We start from the raw sequence: 21,390 nt of genomic DNA, 5'->3' as shown, positions 1-21,390 counted from the left end.
AATGAGAGGAGTAAATAGTGAATCTTTAGTTGTATGTGCGAAGATCTTATGGGATTACTTTTCCATAAATGAATAAGGCCATTCTGGTTCAGCAATGGGGGCATGACAACTTATGCTTATTTTGTCTCTACCCCTTTGAAAGAAACTATAATGGATGTCTTTGGATAGCTTTCTTAAATAATGTCATAAACATATTTTTTTAATTTTTTTTTTATATTTCAAATTATATTTTTATTTCATATATATATATATATATATCAAATTATAAAAAATATTATAGTAATTATTTGTTTGCGGTCTAACCTTTTCTTTCGTGAATCATTTGCAAAATCCAAGTGAGAGCTTTTGTGATTTGAATCGCATCACGCTTTTCACAATAGACACTAATTTTTTTTTCTAGTATCTTTTTTTTGCTTTTTTTTTTATGTGTGTGTGTGTGTCAAATCAATAGTGAGTGTGTTTTATGGGGCATTTGCTAATTTGTGTTACTATTACTTACAACCATCATCTCGGAATGGAAAAAATAATCATTGCAATTGGTACACAAAGTCAAATTTTGACACCTAACCGTGTCTGAATTTCCGCTAAAGTGTCTATAATTTAGGAAAAAAGCACATAGTCAAAAGCTTACAACTTGTAGGTTTGAATGTGTATGAGCGAGGCCACTTTCGTATACATCTATTTAAAAGATAGGGTTATTATCACTTTATCCCATTCAATTATATCACTATTATCAGTTTACTCCTTAACGTTTGTTATCTTTTAATCACTTCACCTCTATAAGTAATTCAACTCAACATGTTAAAAAATTTTAGACAAAAATACTCTTTTATTCTATAGCATTACTACATTGTCATTACTACTTTATTCCTTTAAATTATAGTGATATAATCATTTTAATTCATAACATTATTTGCAAAGAAAAAAATAAAAAAAAAAGTCTAATATTATCGTATTAATTTAAGGTTGTCGCGATTAGGATTGAAATCTGGTGGTAAACAATAAAGTAAAATAATTTTAAATAATAAAAGTATTTAATTCTTTCTTATTTGTATTTAAAAAAAAAAGAATTGAGCTCTCTCTCCCCCTCCCTTCCCCTCCTGATCTTTCTATTTTTTTTAATATTAATGAGATCGCCAAAAAGAAAAAGATTAATATTTTGACTTTTTTTCTTGATACTAAAGAGGAGAAGAGTCACTCTAAATTTTTTATTATTTTTATTATATAAAAAGGAGGGTACTTTCTTCTAAAGTTTTTCAACTTGCTAAATTGGTTTAATGGTGGGATAAATTGCCCAAAAAATAACTCTATGTGGTAAATTGATAATGAAACTATAGTTTATAGGAGTAAAGTGATAGTAACTTTAAGGGCTAAACTTGTTTTTTTATTTTAATTAATAAACTCCGTTAAATTTAATAAACTCCGTTAATTTTGACCGTTAGTCTTGAGGATAAAGTGACTAAACGATAACGTTAAGGGAGAAATTGACAGTGACACCGAATGTTAAGGGAATAAAGTGATAATAACCCTTTAAAGATGCAGCGAACCGGATTTGGATTTGGAGCGGGAGAGCTTCCCCTACCTCCTACCTTGTTGTCATATAACTCCTTTGCCCCTGTTCCATCTCTAGTCTCTGTCCCGTCCCATTTCCCCGCGAGTATATTTAGGAATGGCAACAGTGCGGATTTGAGGCAGGAGAGCCTTTCCCTGCCTCCCGTCCCATTGTCATATATGATATATCTCTCCCGCTCCCGGTTTGTCTCCCACCTCGCCCTATCCCATTTCCCCACGAGTGCCACAAATGAACTCTATATTGATAAGAAATAAGTGCATAAAATGGAGCTATTAGGCCCTAGTTACATCAGACTCACAAACTAATACAAGTATCATTAGTACACGTACTTATACACTAATGAGGCGGTCCAAGCTTCATAACAAGCTCACAGTTTGTCTCGATTCGAGACAACTTTCCCAGACATGCAACAGCATTTTGCACTGATTCAAGGACATCACAAAAAGTAGTCATTTCAAACAAATGCTATTGCATAAACATGATTTGGTTTCACTAATATTACAATCACTAATACTATTATTAGGAAAAAAAAAATCTACTAGTACTAATAATTTAACCCAAAATAATATGGAAAAAATAAATGTATTAATAATCTTATTATATTTATTTAATTAATACAAGGGACGGAGGGGAAGATGGGGCAAGGTTATGCTCTCTCGCACCCCACCTCGTTTAAGATGGGGGAGAAAAATCCTCCTCCCCACCCCACCTCATACTCCTTTCACAAGGTGGGTGTTCGCTCCGGTGGCTATTCCTACGTCTATTTATTTTAAAAAACTATATACGTTCAGTTTAATTCAAGGATTGAGATTTTGCGGCACGTGCTTCACAAAGAAAATATACATTTGCCTAACTAAGACGTAATTGTTTCAGTAATAATTAAAAGACATAATAAATTTGTCTTCTTTAGTCTTGAATTAGCAGAGACACAAACTTTGGGTACTTGCATAGAGTCTCTTGACTATGAAGCTAAGAATGGCAGTGGTAATATATTACAATGTTGCGAAATATAATGCTTCATTAGTTATGTACCTGTGGATTTACACGAGCAATTTGTATGCTCTAAAGTTTTCATTTTTTAAATAAAATTTGATATAAAATAACTAAAAATATCATTTATAAAATTTTAAATTAAATAGATTAAAAATAGTTAATTCATAACAACTTAATGATTAGTTGCAATCAAACCTTATCCCATGATTCAATTATGTTTACTCTAATTAATGGTGGTATGTCAATATATGAATAAAGAAGATATATTTGGAAATAAGTGTGCTTAATATTTGAATTTTTCATGACTAATAAGAATTTTAAAAAGCAAACTAATAGATAATGAACTTATCATTTGATCAAATTATTAAAAATTAGCAAAAAGGTAATTTGAGAAAACTTTTACAATCCGGTGTTTATATGGACACCATTTTAGCTTGAATTGATTTCCAATGGAAAGAGAGCATAAAAATTAATAGAAAAAATTTAGAAAAAGAAAGATTATTTATATAATTTAAGTGGATTTGTATGAGTATATGCTAGAATTGCAGTATATAAATCCATTGAAAAATAAAAATTGTCAAAACTTTAGAATTACAAATAAATAAACGAATCAAACAATAGAAATATAGTCAACATAATTGAAGAAAATTTTAAAAAACAATGTTGATTGATTTTAAAAAAAGAAAAGTGTAATGAATGTAAATATATATAAGGTATGGGATTAATAGATTTTAATTTACTATAAATAAAAAATTGATATACAAATGAAAGTTTATCTAAATTTTAATAATAATAATAATAAGGGTAAATATTGTATACTGACAGTGTATACACAATTACCATTGAATCCATGACACGTGCGCAAAAATTGAATTTCATATTTAAATTTTACATAGTCGTCATTCATCTACGGTGCTAACAGTGTGCTAACAGTGTATACGTGAAAGATTAATCCTACTAATAATAAATGATAATTCAATAATAGGAATAGAGATTGTAGAGAGTTAAAAACCAAAACTGTTAACAAAAAATAAAATAAAGCGTAAATTATAGAAATGTATATGAAGTAGGTAATTAACTGATAAGAAAGTAATAAAGGACTATAATTAATTGTTACCAAAAAAAATTAAAATCCACCAAAAAACATAAGCAAACACAATATTTTTCTCCATGGTAAAAATATAGAACTTACACTTGACAAAAATCAGATATGATTGTAGAGAATTATAAAAAGAAAGCTATTAACAAAAAATAAAATTAAGCTTAAATTATAGAAATGTGTGTAAAGTAGGTAATTAATCAGTTGTTTAAAGTTTAAAGTTTACTACAAATAAGACAATAATAAAGAATTATAATTAAAAAAATATTTTTGTACGTGGTGAAAATTAAAAATTCATCAAGAGCCATACACAATATTTTTGTACATGGTGAAAAGATAGATCTTACAATTGGCAAAAAATCAGATGTGATTGTAGAGAATTAAAAAATGAAAGCTATTAACAAAAATAAAATAATGGTATGTCTAATGGGTGCCCTATGGGTACTTGTTAAGATGTATTTCAAGTGTTAGATTTTTAGAAATATAAAATTAACTATCAAAAGTGTATAAATACAAGGAGATTAATTAGAAAAAGTATATAAATGTAAGATAAAGTAGTAATTATTAGTGTGTGTATAAAAATGATAGGTTGGGGTGACATGTAGGTGTGTTAACAAGTGTTCATTAGATACCAATTAGAAAAATGCATAAAATAAAGCATAAATTATGGAAATGTATATACAGTAGGCAATTATTTGATTGTTTAAATTTTACTATAAATAAAAAAGTAATAAAGGACTATAATTAATTGTTAACCAAGAAAGAATAAAACACACCAAGAAACATAAGCAAACATAATTTTTTCCACGTGGCGAAAAGATAGAATTTACACTTGGTAAAAAACCGGAATAGCCAACTTTTTTTTCAGTATAGCCTGCTTAGTAACCCATCAAGAGAAATACTATCTACGTGAGCATTAATATCTATATTTTGTTCAAATTTTAGTAATGGTAATAAGTAATCAAGCCAATAACAAGAATTGAAAAAGTAACTGAGGAAGATTAAAAAGAAAGATATGAGTTGATTGACCAAAAAAAATAAAAAGATATAATTAATACAAACTTATATAAGGTAGGTCATTAATAGATTGGGTGAAATTGACTATAAATAAGGAACTCTAATAAGGTGTATAATTAATTGTTACCAAAAAAAGAAAAATAAAATCCACCGAGATATAAATGGACACACTTTTTCTTGCAATTTAATTTGGCACGTGGCATGAAAATAAAATGTCCACTTGATAGAATGTCGAAATAGCCAATTCAACAACCTACCAAAATCAGAACTGAAGATCATTTTGTATTAGGATTTTTCTAATGAGTGTCCATTAGGCACTCGTTTACACATATAAAATTCACTTAACGTACTATGTATATACATATATTAATAATTATTACTCTTCATTGCATTTATATACTTTCTCTCCATTGTATTTATTTACTTTCGTTAATTAATATTATATTTTAAAAAATATGACACATGAAATACATTTTAACGAGGGCATGGGTACCCGTTGGATAGACCATTTATATTATGTGTGCGTGTGTGATTTGACGTGTTGAGAATTAAAATGAGATTTGAAGAAACTAATTGGAATTGACTAGGGAGTGTTGTAGCACTTAGTCCTGTTTTTCAAATCTAAGCAACACTAGTTTAACTTTTAGCTAATTCGACATAAAACAGATTGCGCAGGCTCAATTAATCACCTTATCTTTCAGTCCACTATTCATAATCATGAGGAATTGCAAAAGCACAAGACATTTATACAAATTAAGTAGAGATTTAGCATCATAAGGGGAAAAAAAAGTAGAGATTTGGCAGGGCGAACAGGAAAGTTGCTTAGGAAACAAATTAAGCATGAAGTTGGAAGTGAAAATGGATTTCTAATGACCTAAGGCTGGTTTAGAATACTATATATGATAGTGGAGAAACTGAAATAGTAACTCTTAAAAATCCAAGCTTCCGAAAATTTTTAAGTACAATTTAACATTGCAGCGACCCCCAGATGCACTATACTATGTTAGCTAGAGGCCTAGAGCCTAGCGGACACTAACTATGCCAGAGACGCAGCAGCAAACCTTTTTACTCGTAGTAGATGTGTATTTAAAGGCAAGTTAATTAACCGGAAATGGGGCAGCGACGTCCCTAAAGGTTGACGAGAGATGATGTTGTAAAGTTGAGATAACATTTTGTACAACCACCAGCCTTTGGGCTTGTGGCCACCAAAGCCTTTTAAGGCTTGGCGGGGTTACCACATTAAAATGTAGATTTGTTTCAAAAAATTCAGACGGATGCATAGTATACTCGTTTGATTCGACAGTGGTTCAGTCCCCTCCGAGTTACTCCCGAACCTCCTTAGGTCCACCCTTTCCCGTAGTGTAGGATATATTAGGATATACTACAGTTGTCGTCTCCGAAAAAAAAAAGATAACATTTTGTACATCAATTTTAACATTACGTGTGAGTTAAATATTTACAAATTGTTAAAATTGAATTACGTCTTGAATGAACAAATAAATGAGGTTACATCCTGTGCGTGCGTTTGAATAAAAATCAGTCCAGACGAGGTTACATCCTGCTCCTGCTGCTGCTGCATCTTCATTTTTCAAGACGCTCCCCATGGCTCTGCTTTGCTTCCTCACAAGTCTCGTCTACTTCGACTTGTCCTTATCACTCTTCAATTTTCACTCTGCTCTTTTTGGTCACTCTCTCTTCTCATTCTCCTCAAGAACCCGACAAATTCACACACTCTCATTCTCAGTTCTCAGCACCCCCTGACATTAGCTAAAAGCCTCAAAGCAAAACCAAACACAGCTAATTGCCTTGCATTCAATTAAGTATTTCTTGGGAAACTTTTCCTCCACTACACCAGTAATTCTTTTGACAAGCTCTCTAATAATAATAAACTTTTCCAATGAAGTGTTACCGTATTTCAGAGTCTTTAGCATAGCGTAATAATGCATTGAGCCTAAAATTTCATCACTTGGTCATGCAACGTCTGAATGAGGTTGCTGTCAAGGAAAACAATTAGCTGCAGGGCTGTCGGTTAGGCTCTATGAGCCAGTTTTCACAAGCTCAAACTTGATTAAATAGAACTTTCAGGCTTTTGGACCTTCGAGTTTAGGCTCAAATTAGGAGGCTCAAACTTGATTCACATTTTTATATGAACTTTGGACTCAAAACGAATTCATAATTAAATATAATATTTATTTAATGATTATGAATTACCACAAATCGATATATAAATTATTATTAATTTATGTTATAATAGGTATAATTATAAATTGTATATATTATTATATATATTTTATGTATATAATTATAGTTGACTTACATTTAGCTTTCAGCAATGAACTTACACCAGGAAACATGCGGAGCCTCTAGGATAGAAAAGGTGTACAGGGTTCGAGCTAAAGCTTTCCGTATACTTCATCCCTTTCACTTGCATCAGAATCCCCCACGGGGGGGCTTTCATGCCAAACTCCTCATATGTGTATTTTGTTTGTCCTAATCTAGTCGTACACCAAAACTCAATGACAATGGATTCTGGGAGTTAAGAACTATAATCTCACGTAAAATTAAATGAACCTGGCGTACAAAACCCATTTTCTTGCTGACACTGATCCACCTGAACTGGAGAATGTTTAGCCTCCCAGATTCATGCTTCAGAGAAGCTCCATTTCACTGTCACTGCTGAGTGTCTTGGATACTCTCTAATAACTCTGAGAAAGAGTGCTACCAAGTATTTTGCTCTCCTGCATTTGATTCTGTGATCTTGGCATTTTCGCCTGGTTTGAGTGAGAGGTGAGAAACTACACAAAAGCCTATCTTTCACTACAAGCATCACGCAAAACCAAGAGAACATCCTCCCCTTTTAACGGAGGTCCAGAGCCCATCCCAAGGAACCAGACCAATAGAAATCACCTATGCTTCCAGGATGTAATCAAGGGAAAATTCAATTTACTCCCTTCAGCCCCAGAACTGTTGCTTGGTATGGAATTTCCTCCAGAAATATAAACTGTGTAATATAGGTCTGCTGAAGAAGCACTTAATTTTGAGACCAAGCAATAATTCAAAGGGATGAATGAAACTTAAACCCGTAATTACAGCAAAACTACCTTCAAGTAGATTAATTTAGTGAGGAAAAAGTTGTACCAGGGGCTTCTTAAAAGAATAGATCAAATTCTGCTAGCACAGGCAAAAGCAGGTTCATGTAGATTGTCATAAAATGAGCTCAGTTTAGTAATCGCAAGTGCTTCTCCAAAGAGTGTCGCTCTTGAGGTTTTTGAAATATGAACTTCCACAAAATCACCAACTCTTGGATTCCTTTTACCATCAATCTCAACCCTATCAGGGACAGGCAAGTTTCTGAAAGATACCCTGTGGCCTCTATCGCTCTTGCCTATAAGCTCTGTGTCAGGGGCCCTCTTATTGGGCCCTTCAACTAACACAAGTTGGACACTGCCAAGTTGGGAGTCAAAGCACTGACCTGTACTCTCCCGGAAAGCTTCAATAAGCTCTGTTAGCCGTCTCTGCTTTACATCTTCAAGAACATCATCCACGTAATTCCTGTGGGCATGGGTTTTCTCTCTCATACTGTATGCAAACATGTATGCCATATCATAACTGACAGCCTTCATCAGGGTAAGTGTGTCTTGGTGCTCCTCCTCTGTTTCACCACAAAAACCTGCATCAAGGCACCAAATTATTCAGACAAGAAATGATTCATAAGCAATCCTATCCCCAAAATAGTCCAACCAATTAAAATTAAAAGCTCAAGAAGATTTGGTCAACTACTGCCAAAACATGGGAGTGCTTGGCAATTACAGGATCCATATGAAACTTAAACCCCAGAGATTCATGATTGACAGTGGTGCCATTTGATAATCAGGGAGAGTCAGGAACTTGATGACAAGCCATGAGGTGTAAAAGAACCAGAAAAATGCAATAAAATGAAGAAAATCAAAGAAGAGAAGATAAAATAATTAATGAAAACTAAGAATACGATGAGTAAAACCAATGTGAATAAGACTCTCACCACAAATAAAATCACTGCTGATCCCCATATCAGGAATTATACTCCGTATCTTACTCACAAGTTCTAAATATGCTTCTCGTGTATAGCCACGTCGCATCTTTTTCAGCACGTTACTGTTCCCTGATTGTGCAGGCAAATGGATGCTTTTGCAGATATTGTGTCTGTCTCGCATTACATACAACAACTCATCAGGAAAATCTTTAGGGTGTGGTGAAGTGAATCTAAACCGCATCTCTGGAAATTCCACAGCAAGTCTATCCAAGAGATCTGCAAAGCGTAAACCCATCTTTTTAACCTTACACATGCTGGAAAAACCTTCACTAAGTTTCCAGTTTACTCCTGGTTCAATTTCTTTTTCAAGCCCGGATGTGTCATTGTAACTGTTAACATTCTGACCAAGAAGTGTCACCTCTTTAACACCTTCTTTCCAAAGCTCTCCCACCTCTCTAACAATGGATTCCACTGGCCTAGATCTCTCTCTGCCTCTGGTGAAAGGAACAATGCAAAAGGAGCACATATTATTGCAACCTCTCATAATTGAGACAAAAGCACTGATTGAATTTTTAGAGATACGAACAGGATTGATATCAGCATAAGTTTCTTCAAGTGAAAGTAGAGTGTTAATCCCTTTTTGACCAGAGTCTACCTCTTCTAATAGGCGTGGCAGGTCTCTATAAGCATCAGGTCCACAAACAACATCAACCATCTTATCTGCATCTAATATCTTCTCCTTCAACCTCTCAGCCATACAGCCGAGAACAACAACTTTCGGAGGATGTAGGGACTGTGACCGTCCAATGGCAACATTGCTCTTCCAATGCCTCTTAAGAAACCAAAAGTAATTGAGCCTCTGCCATACCTTGTGCTCTGCATTGTCCCTAATAGCACATGTGTTGACAAATATTATCTCTGCACTCTCAGGAACATCCACCACTTCACTATACCCAGCTTTCTTCATGATAGATAATACTATCTCCATATCATTGACATTCATCTGACATCCATATGTTTCTTGATAAATACGACCTCTTGGAAGAACTTCAGAAGGTGCTATCAAGCTAGGACAAAAATAAACAAGAAGAGAAATAACAATGAGATATTTCTAATTGGACATAAGAGCTCTTTATGTTTAAGAAAACTAGAAGTATATGAAGTCGCTAGTACTTAGACACTGCACTGTTGACAAGACAACAACTCTGTGCATATAACGGCTTTAGTTTCAGAAGATACCCATCTGTATGATCAGTCGACACTAAACACTATGAAGAGCAAATACAACTATTCAACATCAAAACCGGAAAGCGTCAAGAAGGCAAAGGTTAAATAATGGCATTGTTAAGCATACAATAATAGCTAAATGAGATACTAAAAATGAATATGCTCAAACAATATAATCCCAACATATCCAATTATGACGTCAAATACTGATACAAAATCGAAAATTGCATTCAGTGGTTTCTCTTTTAGCTTGATTACTAGCCAAATAAACCGAAAAGGCTTATTCATTTTTGTAGCAGTAACTAACAGTTGAGCTCATTACTAACGTACAAGCTTCAAGTTGAATAACAACCAGGCAACTCTTCGAGATTAAATCTTTCTCAGATTATCCAAGGCAAATACTTCCAGCAGACAGAACCCAGAATTAATACAAACATAAAACCACGCATAAAAATGAAATCGATGGAATCCCCAACTTACTCGAATTGGGGTTCAGAAACAGAAGGAACGGGAGTAGCTTTTGGCATGAAATGGTGGAGACTCGGGATTTCTTGCTTTTGGGAAAGCGGAATGTGCGATGCTGAGTTCCGAACGAATCCTAAAGAAAAGGTTAAACATCGCCGCGCTTTTAATAATGGCGAGCGGGCGAGGACATGGTAGGAAGAACGGGAGAGAGATGATGAGGTTTTCAGGGGATTTGGGGACCCAAGGAGTCGGCGAGAGAAGGCGGCGGAGCATCTCCGAGGAAGCCGGATGATTAGAGAAGGGTGGTGGTGGGGTTGGTTTAAGACAGACGACACTGAAGAAGCTATGGAAGCAGCAGCGGCAGTCGCCATTTTGCTTTGATAGACTACTTGGCTTTGGGAAGTCTGAAGGAGAGAGTTGGATAGGGCTCGGAAAATGAAAGGATCCGAATTGCAAGCCGGCTGTACGACCCATAACTTCAGTTTTGTTTAACACCTTGTTTGGACGGTAATCGAAGGAAAGGAATTACTTGCCTAAAGATCTGGATAATTGAAACTTGGGAGTTTTTTTTTTCTTTGAAAAAAAAAAGAGAATGCAAAACAACTGAAAGTGTTTCTTGGAATTTTAATGAAGTGATTTTTCTTTCTTTCATTTCCTTCTAATAAGTGGGAAAAGTTATAGATACAGAAGTGAGACTATTTGTCAACATTCTTACGTTGCCTAGTTTACCAGTAAAATGAACAATTAAATAATTCAAATTGGAAGACTTTTTCTTTTCTTTTTTAAGTGAAAGCTCTTGAGGTCATGATCTCTTATTTAGACTGCTTTCTCCTATATCACCCAATCTATTTACGCCCCTCCCCCCCAAAAAAAATTGGAAGTTAAGTACCTTAGATGCATATTGTCTATTCATTCATGGTCAATTTTTTTTTTTTTTCCAAATTTTCGACAAACAAGACAATGTGAAAATGTTGATTTCTTTTCATTTTCTCTCCTAAATTGAACTTTAAATTTTTTTCCCATTACCTAATTTGGATGGAATTAGTTAAAAATAAAAGCCAGACATATGACCAAAGGGTGATTGTCTCTTTTGTATTTTTTGGAGTTTCAAATAAAATGGTAATAAGACATATATTGGAATAAGTAAAAAGAGAATGAAACATGCAATTTATTTTTACCAGCACTGAGTGCAACTGCACATTGTCGAAGTATGGACTTTAATCACAAAATGACTTTTAAGATTTGATTTTTAAAAATTTATTTTATTATATTTTCAATTATATTTTATATTGATTTTGAATTTTTTGGACATAAAAAGCTGAAAATCAGAAACAAGTTTTTATTTTTTTATTTTAAGTTTTTAAAATTAATTTTTACACAATTAGAAATAGTTGAGAACAAGACGCATGCACCACAAGAGAAAGGACAGGATAGAAGTGGCATGGCAACGAGTCTGAAGCTTTCAACAAAGTCAGCCTCTCCTACCAAAAAAAAAAAAAACAAAGTTAGCCTCCAGTTTATCCAAATACTTGTCTCTTCTATATTTCTTTGCCCAAACTGGTCCTAAAACTCCCTTAATAGCCCAGTAATCTGACACTATCATGAAATAGCTCGGCCCTCAATAGTCATCAAATTCTCTACGAGATGGAGAAATGGAGAGCTGCTGACCGTCTGCTCAAATTCTCTAGCAGGTTCGCTTCAGGTACCAAACTTACGTGCACAATTATCAACTATGATCACACACACCCGCTAGTATCAGAATGCTGTTTTTTTCCCTATCCCATTTTATTGGTAAGTGCTCTTATATAATAGTCTTTATTTCTACTGTAGCAATGAATAGCAAAGATGGAGCAAGTTGGTTGTCTTGTTATTGAATTTCAGTAATTCAGATTAGGAAAATTTAAGACAAAAGAAATTATACTGCTTTGAGGGGTATATAAATTTAAAGACTTTTTTCTTGCTAATAAGTCGTAGCTTATCTGGAGATCAATAGATTATCAATTTCTACGCCCTGCCTATGTTGTAGACAAAACAAATGCAGATTGTCTTATTAAGTCGATAATTGGTGTTTTATTTGTATGCTAACGACAGCGGTTAATTGGAACAATAGCTGTAAAAGCAAACAGGGGAAATATTTTTATTCAGTGGCCACAACAGTGCACAGAAATCCCTTGTTTTCTAGCATTAGCCCTGATGATATCAGCTATTTCAAGACCATATTAGGGGAGAGAGGTGTTGTTCAGGATGCATTGGCACTGGATGCTGCAAATACTGATTGGATGGGCAAGTACAGAGGCTCGAGCAAGCTTCTGCTTCAGCCTAAGAACACTGAAGAAGTATATAACTTTTTTTTATTGTTTATTTAAGACATTGGGTTTTTTTTTTTTTAACCCAAAGAAGTCAAGCGTAATCGTCTGTTGTGCCCACATGGTTTATGCAGGTTTCACAGATTCTTAAATACTGTAATTCCAGGCGCTTGGCTGTTGTTCCCCAAGGTGGAAACACAGGTCTTGTGGGTGGAAGTGTACCTGTTTTTGATGAGGTATATATCATAACTCATTAATTTATAGTGCGTTGAATCTTTCAGTTTATCTAAGATGAATTCTGTAGTAAATATGTTCTTAATGCAGTTAATTGGAACATAATTTGTGTTGTGCTTGGAGAATGTATATTGTTGATGAAAAGGGTATTGATTTATTTCTACATCTTATTATTGCTTCAAGGAGGAGAGACTTTAATTGGAATACAAGGTGTCGGATGTAAGCATCGATTTTGTGGTGACATGTAGATTTCTGCTGGCAGTTTAAGCACTGTAGACTTGTTAAATTACAAAATTAATACTATTTGAAAAGTTTGATCACTAAATGATCAGGGGATTACTTGGAGTAAGGTTGTTCTTTGTTGAGTGTTGAGTCATTTAATTTTGAATTCATAGTAGAATGAAGAAACTAGTATCCTGATAATGTTTTGATCTATCAGATATTATCACAGCCAATCTAATCATAGTTCAGTCTTTACAAGTTTTGGGGTCCTAAAAGGATTCATTTGTGGTCAAACCAACTTGGAACTAATGGTCTAGAGACACCTATCTAAAAAAGCATTCAGGAATACATTTACTGCTTGTGGAAAATCTAGTGGCTTCCACATGTTGCATTTCCCAAACCTTCAAATTCTCAGGCACCTGGCTTACTTGTCTCATGTTGAAACTTCACAGGTGATCATCAATGTTGGTTTAATGAGGAACATCCTTTCTTTTGACAAGGTAATAGTAAGTTCACTGATCTATATTTCAAATTTTTGCTTTCATGCCAGATATTCAACTGAGGCATTTTGCCTGGCTTTTGTTATTAACATACACAGCCTATGTTGTGCATTTTGATTTTGAAAGGATGTTGTAGAAATGGAATAGACTGTCTTTTCTTTATCAGAGTTTTCATTCTTTAGAGTGTTAGTTTGGCTTTGCTAATTTTCATTTCCCTGCACTTCAAACTTGGGTTAGAAATTAAAAATTAGAAATTATCATGTCAGTTGTAAACTCAAATTGCTGAGATGAGTTCCATTGTCTTTCCTTTTGTTGTCTTTTCCAGGTCAGTGGTGTCCTGGTTTGTGAAGCAGGATGCATATTGGAAAACTTGATTTCTTTCCTAGATGATGAAGGGTAAAAATTCACTACTTTGTCATAATTCTTCTCTGAGACTGCAAAGAACATAGAATACTCAATATAACAGATGGTTAGTTGATGATGACTGTGATGTCCTATTATGCCATTTTCACTTGTAGTCCTGAGTCGATGTGATAATTCTGTGGAATTTTTTTTTTGGTGGTTGTAAAACGGTTCTGCTATAGTAATGTTGCTACCTTAGGGTTCCTGGTGTATTCACCAGCTCACCAAATTACTTCAGTCACCTCTGTTGAACAAGTACTTAGTGTTCAAAGATTGTATGCACGAAAGAATTTCTTCTATTCTATTTTTGCCTGATCAAAATTTTGCTTTATGAGGAGTGGAGAAGTTTTGTTCATATATTTTTCATTTAACAGATCTTTTTCTGATTTTAATTCTGTTTCAAGCTTTTGGCGACCTCAAATTTCATGATCATGCCTTGAAATATGTAATTGAGTATTTCTTTACACATCTAGCTGTATTAGTGAAGTTTTGGTTCCTTTTCAGATTTATTATGCCACTAGATTTAGGAGCCAAAGGTAGCTGTCAAATTGGAGGAAATGTATCAACTAATGCTGGTGGGCTACGTCTTCTGCGGTATGGTTCACTACATGGCAGTGTACTTGGTGAGCATTGTTCCTCGTTTTCATGTTCTTAACTGTTTTATGCACTGATATTCGGTATGCTTTTCCAGTTCAATACTGATACCACTCTTATGCATAGAATTTGCTTTTGATGTCTTGAATTGTAATTGATGTATAATGCTGATATCTGCTGCCAGTAGCCTCATTTGGAGTTTAAGTTTAAATTGAAAAGGTCCCTGTTATTCCTAAGTTGTCTAATGTAGATTTTGCTGGTAGCATCTGAGTAAAATTTGAACTGATATTCCACTTGACTTTGTACATTATACATGAATTAGATTTAGCATGTGAGTAAGTAGGAACAGGTAATCACAAGTACATATTTATTCATGTTGCATAGTGATCAGTGTTGCTCGGCTGGATAATGCCTCTGTTTATTGAAAGCAGTTTCAGGGTACTGTACTATTACTGGGAAATTATTTTTCTAGGCAGCATCAAGATGAATCATCTTCCTTTATTGAAGATAATTAAGAATTTTTACTTTCCTTTTGAGAAAGGTGGTTAGTCTAAAACATTGATCTAAAATATTTCTTTCAGGTCTTGAAGCAGTTTTGGCAAATGGTACTGTGCTCGACATGCTTGGGACTTTAAGAAAAGACAATACTGGATATGACCTTAAGCACCTATTTATAGGTGAAAAGAGATAATTTTTTACTTATTCGTTGATGGTTTTGTCTCTTTATCAATGAAATTTTATGTTTACCTTCTTCAACAACCTGTATGCGTCTTTAGGAAGTGAAGGATCTTTGGGAATTGTTACAAAGGTTTCAATTCTTACCCCTCCAAAGTTGTCATCTGTCAATATAGCTTTTCTTGCTTGCGAAGATTACACCAGCTGCCAGGTAATATACATCATGAGAGGCTAAGAGACTCCTTTCGTTATGATTTTTATTTTTCTTGGAAAAAAGCCCTTTGTCTTTTGCTACATTCACATTTGGAACACCAGCATCCACACTTAAAATGTCGAGTGTGAAATTCCCAACTATATGTAGTGGTGAGGTTATCATGACTGTATACTTTTCTTCCATTTAATGATACTTAGATAAAAAGTTGGGAAAATAATTTTTGATTTATTTTTTTGTACATCCTATTCTTGGCTCCAGAAACTTCTGTTGGAAGCAAAAAAGAAGCTTGGAGGAATTCTTTCTGCATTTGAGTTTCTTGATTCTGATGCAATGAGTTTGGTTAGTTTTCTCTATGGCCTTTTATCTTTCTGATGAATTGACGTACATTTGCCTTTAATTTCATGAACTTTAATTGATGACAATGATGGTGATCTTTTTCATGCTTGTGCAATGCATGTAATCATGAAGAAAACTCTTATTTTGCTCCACCCCTAGAGAGGCACATGCAGAGTAGATGGTTAGTACTAAATTTCAAGAATTGTTGATATATTACATGAGGTGTCTGTTTGATTTAAAGGCAAAAGCTGTAAGGAAGTGGACTGAAGTAAATCTTATTTAGCTCTGATATCATCCAAAACTTTGTAATTTATGGATATTTGTCCGCATGAAGCTATTAAGTTCATGTGTTCTGACCCCGTGAAAGTATATATTAACTCACAGTAACTAGGACAAAAGATAGCAAAAAAGACATTTTCTATGTGCTGCCACCAGTTTTGCCTGACTTAGATTTTGTTTTTTCGGCTTGGGGTTTTGGTGGGGATCTTATTATTATTAATTTTTTGGGGTTTTGGTGGAATACCCTAATTTCCACAAAGTTTTTGGTTGTCAGTCGATGCGAAATTCCCTCAATTCTACGAGGCTTTGATTTCTTGTGTTGTATGAAGGTTAGTTCCACAACTTTTTTGGGAACTGAAAATCACGGACGAGAAGTGATAAAAGATAAATACGGGCAGGATTTCACCTGCATTGATCTCAGGGCATTGCCCCTTGAGTTCTGGTACACTTATGCAAGTGGAAGTATATTCATGTAATTTGTGCTTAATGTTTTTTAACTTTATCTCAGTATAATATACTCAGCTAAGTTACATGTGAGCGACATTAGATTATGTATGCATAGTGTCTTGTACTTTGTGTGAATAATATGCTGTTAATTTCCATCACCATGCTTATATGTTACATGCGACAGGTTCTGAAACATTTGGATGGTGTTCGCAATCCTTTACCTCCCTCAATACACAACTTCTATATTCTGATTGAGACAACTGGAAGCAACGAAACTTTTGACAAGTAAATTATTTGCTACATGCCATCCTTAAAATTTTGTTGTCGTCTAAATTGAAGGACTCGAAGAAAGTCACCGAATAGGAATCGGACAAAATAGTTGAATAGGTCTTGTTACAATTGACAACCTCTTCCTTCCCTTTACAGGTTTCAAAGCAGTTTCTTGTTTAACAAGGAAATAGAGGGGATACACTGATGAAATATTTTACCTGAAGAAAAAACTTCTGAAAAAAATACTTCTTACACTAGGGACACACTTTCTTTCTGTGGCATGACATGAATCTGATGAACAGAAGCTCTTTCTTTCTGTTTGGGATGTTTTAGTTTCTATCAACGAGCTAGTTAGGACCTTTTTTTTTTTTGGCGGGGGCAAGCTTAGCTTAGTTCAGTTTGAATAATAAAACTTAGCAAATGATCTCCTAGATGTAAGATGGTTCTTAATTTTATGTAAACTGTTATTGTTCAAACTTGCTTGGGCAACCATAGGCATCAGTACAACCAGCTTGGCCAGCTATTTACCATTCTATTTCCTAGTTGCTTTTTGCTTATAGTTTGAAAGGAGTTAAAACCTCTTGGACAACAGCCACCTTTGAAGTTAATGAATAATGCTCTTTGTTTGAACAAATGTCCAACGTTCTATATCAGAAAACTTAAGGTTTATCAAATAAATATGCCTGGAATGATGATTTGCTGCTTCTTTTGGTTCTAAACATTCTATCTTGATGTCTCCAGGGAGAACCTTGAGGCCTTCCTTCTTCATTCAGTGGAAAGTGGTTTGGTAGCCAATGGAGTTCTTGCTCAAGATATCAATCAAGCATCCTCATTTTGGCATATTCGTGAGGTTATTACCATGCATCCTCATTTTGTCGTATCATCAAAGTCACCAATATTACTTTGGAGAGTTCTTTGGAATTGGGAACTTACGCTCGGGTATTTGATATTATTTTATTTGCATAGACATCTCAGCTCTGATGTGGTGCTTCATCTGCTCTACTGAATTTCTCCTGATGTTTCAGTATCTCTCTCTGAAATTGAGAATAACATTTTGTTCTGTAATAAATTAGAATATCTCCTTGTTCTATATCTTGATAATAGTTTTTTGGATGTTAGAATTATAGTAGGAGTCAGATTAAATGGATTGACTTATTGCTAAAATCACGAGAACGTTTTGCATTGGAGCAAATAACTATGAAATTTCCTTTAATTTATAATTTTTAAACAGTATAAAAGAATGCAACTATTACCTAAAATATTGATTTCCGAGTGATCTGTTTAATAGCATGAAGTATCTTTAAATTACATGAGGCGTTTTGTCTATACATGAAACTTGCTAATATGCAGCTTCTTGGTTACAGGGTTTACCTGAAGCTCTCATGAAAGCAGGGGCTGTGTACAAATATGATTTGTCACTGCCTCTTGAAAAGATGTATGATCTTGTTGAGGAAATGCGAGTGCAAATTGGTAATAATGAAATTCATTACTTTTTCTTTGTTTTATTGAACAGTAAGAATGCTGTTCTCTTTCATGGTGATACCTTGAAGGTGGAACAATCTTCTGGATGGGATTCATCCAATGGATACATAGCTTCAGTAGTTATTTCTCATAACTTATCATGGAAGCCAAGCTTCATTTCAACTTGAAGATCCTACTTTACTTGGCTGATTAAGTTTCACTTGTTGAGTTCTGACTTCTTAGGTATAACATTACATTTGGACTTGACTGTCAGTAAGGTATTAAATGTTTCTGACAACTTTTCACACTTGCATGTTAATCTCTAGGTCCTGCAGCCACAGTAGTGGCATATGGTCACCTTGGGGATGGAAACTTACATCTAAATATCTCAGCTCCAGCGTATGATGATAATGTAGTGTGCTTGTTCCTGCTCTCTCTGTGAGGTTCCCTTGATTCTGAATTGTAGTTACCTCACTAAGATGATCACACATATTTCAGATTTTGGCAAAAATTGAGCCCTTCGTGTATGAATGGACATCAAAGAACCGTGGGAGTATTAGTGCTGAGCATGGTCTTGGATTGATGAAAGCTGCTAAAATCCACTACAGCAAGTCACCTGAAACTGTAAGGCTGATGATAGACTTTGATTATTGTGTATTCGAACTGTTACCTGACACATCTTGTCTCGATAATAATCATTCTATTATCTGTCTGTGTCTTTCTGCTTGATCCTACTCATGCCTTTGTTTTCCAATGCGATTTACAGGTTCAAATACTTTCTCCTTCCTTTACACACTCCGATCCTTCACTGATTTTTTATTTTTCCCCCGATTACTACTTTCTATCCATACAAGAATCTAAAACAAATAATTGTGCTGACAGGTGCAAGTAATGGCTTCCATCAAGAAGCTGCTTGACCCCAATGGTATACTCAACCCGTACAAAGTTCTTCCATCGAGCCTCTTTTCTCAAAATTAAGGAAATAAACTGATGACTGCAAGTGTCCAATTTTTCAGCTCAGGGTACGACTTTTAGTTTTTGACACAAAATTGAGAATAAGATTGCATTAGAAAATTCATACCACAGGTCGTAGATTACAGATTACAGGCTGAGAAATTGAGACTTCAATGACATGTTGTTCCTAAAAGTATGTGCAAGTAACTTAAGCCATCCTTCAATGTGCAGAATTTTTGTGCAAAGTAACTTGGGCCGTCCTTAAAAGATTGTGATGACCATACCGTATACTGTTGGTTGTTCATTTGTCTTCCAGTCTCAGTGAGAATGCCATTTCTACCGTTCGCTTGCTGTACAAGAACATACCATGACTAACATGTTTTGTAGGGACGATGATTAACCATGATCCAGTACCTAAATGCGGTCATAATTGTCACGTAATGAGTAACTTATCATCATTGTTTATTGATTATTTACTGATTTAAGACAGGTCAAGATCGGAATAGGCATGAACTTTGATTCTGCAACCGCTAGATGCTTTCCAGAGTCTAGTTTTCTTGGTGGGGGCAGTCATAAAATTGAAATGATGCAAAGGATATGCTTAATCCTCCTTGTGTTGAAACTGAAATCCTGTCCTAGCAAGTTAATTACCTTGGAGGATACGTCAGTGGGTAATCTGATTCCTTCCTATTGACAGCGTCCAAAGCAAATAGCTAATAAAGTGTTTGCTTTAGATCACTTTTGACATATTTTTCCCTTTGTTCGTTTGACAAATTGTTTTCTAGAAGTAGATCTCGAGTCTTTTTGCCGACTTGGTCGACGAAAAATGCAGATTGACAGGCCTGAGAAGAGCCAAATACAGAAAACTATTCCAGGGGAAGATATCGTGCTTACGAAGCCACTCGATACTTTGATGGTGCCTCGCAAGGAGACGTGTCGTTTACTTTGGACCAGTGAGAAACTATGCAATGAACTTGGCGTCGGTTAGAAACGAAGACCGGTGACTAGAATTTAGGAAACCGACTCGCATTACGTGAGCTGAGGGGCAATTCTGACTATAGATTAAGGATTCAAATCTCTCTCTGCAGCAGTGTGCAATAGTGTATTCCTTTGGATAAAAACTAATAATTGACCGGAAAATGACAATCGTTTTCCTGTTTAGGGATTCAAATTTTTTCCTTTTCCGTTTGTTGTAAATATGTAGCATGAAAATGTTATTTTTGGATGGGCAAGCCGAGCTAACCTAATACGTCCTCTTCTTAAGCGAGGTGACTTTGTGCTGTACTTTTCCTGATAAACACACTAGACGGCGCTTTTTTCCCTCGGAGTACTTCCAATGATTAAGTTAGTTTTGTGGGAAATGAATAATGGGAATGAAAATAGTAGAGAGTCCTCTCCCTTTATTTAGGAGGGAATGATATTTATAGAAGGCCAATAGGAGGGAAGGACAGTGGACTTCAATTTCCTAAGATCTGATCGCCTGTGTGTCCTGTCTGTGTTGACAAGGTATAGCAGTGGTCAAGTCTTGTCAGTGGTCAAGTCTTGTCAAACGTTATGTCTTTCTGTCATGTAGACGTTGGGATTTTTCAATAAGGTGTTAGTTGTCAGGGACAGTTCATTAGTCGAGACGCTGAGGGGCGAAGAACTGGCCTTGACGGAATTCGCGCAATGACGAGCTGAGATGACTGTAGACGTGTGAGGACTCGACATTTCATTGGAAAGCCGAGTTCATACAATCTCGGGCCGAGATGACTGGAAATACAGGAAGCCCTAGTCCTTTCTTTAGAGTGACCGGGCCGAGATGACCGTCCTCATAGTAGTAATATAGATGAGCTGTTGTATTTGATTTAGAAACCAATAATTGAGAGGAAAATGACAATAAAGGGTTTTCCTGTCTCGGCCCGGCATGTTGGATTGAAGGGAAGATGTCAAGGACTCCCGTCAACTTTCTACACTAAAAAGAAAAGGGACTTTCTATTACTTTTTGCGTGCTACTTCTTTTTTAGTTTTAGACTGGGTGGTTTACACCTAATTTATTTTTCAAGATAGAATGAATTTTGCTGATTTTGGGAACTATTGGCAACATCCCACTTTCTCAAGGGGGCGCTAT

At 35.0% G+C, this 21,390-nt stretch overlaps 2 protein-coding genes across 4 annotated transcripts; one reads left to right on the top strand and one right to left on the bottom strand.

Annotated features, from left to right (window-relative positions):
- Positions 1–7,051: 7,051 nt before the first annotated feature.
- LOC113777758 (CDK5RAP1-like protein) lies at positions 7,052–10,774 on the bottom strand. Its single transcript, XM_027322951.1, has 3 exons — positions 10,402–10,774; positions 8,704–9,761; positions 7,052–8,352 (listed from the first exon to the last, which is right to left on the bottom strand). The coding sequence occupies exons 1-3, from the start codon at positions 10,755–10,757 to the stop codon at positions 7,844–7,846; spliced, it is 1,923 nt and encodes a 640-aa protein (XP_027178752.1). The 5' UTR covers positions 10,758–10,774; the 3' UTR covers positions 7,052–7,843.
- A 1,085-nt stretch (positions 10,775–11,859) lies between these two features.
- On the top strand, positions 11,860–20,496 carry LOC113778783 (D-2-hydroxyglutarate dehydrogenase, mitochondrial). 3 transcript variants are annotated; one of them, XM_027324278.1, is made up of 16 exons: positions 11,860–12,088; positions 12,478–12,722; positions 12,827–12,928; positions 13,601–13,648; positions 13,974–14,044; positions 14,555–14,673; positions 15,226–15,321; positions 15,421–15,530; positions 15,792–15,872; positions 16,478–16,590; positions 17,607–17,715; positions 18,230–18,335; positions 18,653–18,738; positions 18,825–18,950; positions 19,209–19,348; positions 19,512–20,496. In XM_027324278.1, exons 1-15 carry the CDS (start codon positions 12,031–12,033, stop codon positions 19,302–19,304), a joined length of 1,566 nt encoding a protein of 521 aa, XP_027180079.1. In that variant the 5' UTR covers positions 11,860–12,030; the 3' UTR covers positions 19,305–19,348; positions 19,512–20,496. The 3 variants fall into 3 exon arrangements, with proteins under 3 accessions (XP_027180079.1, XP_027180078.1, XP_027180080.1); XM_027324277.1 differs by lacking the exon at positions 19,512–20,496 and having other exon boundaries at positions 11,861–12,088; positions 19,209–19,498; XM_027324279.1 differs by lacking the exons at positions 16,478–16,590; positions 19,512–20,496 and adding an exon at positions 16,780–16,880 and having other exon boundaries at positions 11,864–12,088; positions 19,209–19,498.
- The last annotated feature ends 894 nt before the right edge of the window (positions 20,497–21,390 follow it).

The sequence above is a fragment of the Coffea eugenioides genome, chromosome 7 (genome assembly GCF_003713205.1).
Source record: "Coffea eugenioides isolate CCC68of chromosome 7, Ceug_1.0, whole genome shotgun sequence".
NCBI lineage: Eukaryota > Viridiplantae > Streptophyta > Magnoliopsida > Gentianales > Rubiaceae > Coffea > Coffea eugenioides.
Note: the sequence above shows the minus strand (reverse complement) of the source record. Positions and strands in the feature narration are given on the sequence as shown.

What these genes read in the sequence shown, in the direction of transcription:
- LOC113778783 (XM_027324278.1), top strand. Translation starts at nt 12,031, where the DNA reads ATGGAGAAATGGAGAGCTGCTGACCGTCTGCTCAAATTCTCTAGCAGG. An exon ending in GTGTACCTGTTTTTGATGAG is followed by an intron (nt 12,929 to 13,600) that starts GTATATATCATA and finishes GAAACTTCACAG; the next exon opens with GTGATCATCAATGTTGGTTT. An exon ending in GCATTGCCCCTTGAGTTCTG is followed by an intron (nt 16,591 to 17,606) that starts GTACACTTATGC and finishes TGATGTCTCCAG; the next exon opens with GGAGAACCTTGAGGCCTTCC.
- LOC113777758 (XM_027322951.1), bottom strand. Translation starts at nt 10,757, where the DNA reads ATGGCGACTGCCGCTGCTGCTTCCATAGCTTCTTCAGTGTCGTCTGTC. An exon ending in GTTTCTGAACCCCAATTCGA is followed by an intron (nt 9,762 to 10,401) that starts GTAAGTTGGGGA and finishes TTTTTGTCCTAG; the next exon opens with CTTGATAGCACCTTCTGAAG. An exon ending in CAGCAGTGATTTTATTTGTG is followed by an intron (nt 8,353 to 8,703) that starts GTGAGAGTCTTA and finishes GCCTTGATGCAG; the next exon opens with GTTTTTGTGGTGAAACAGAG.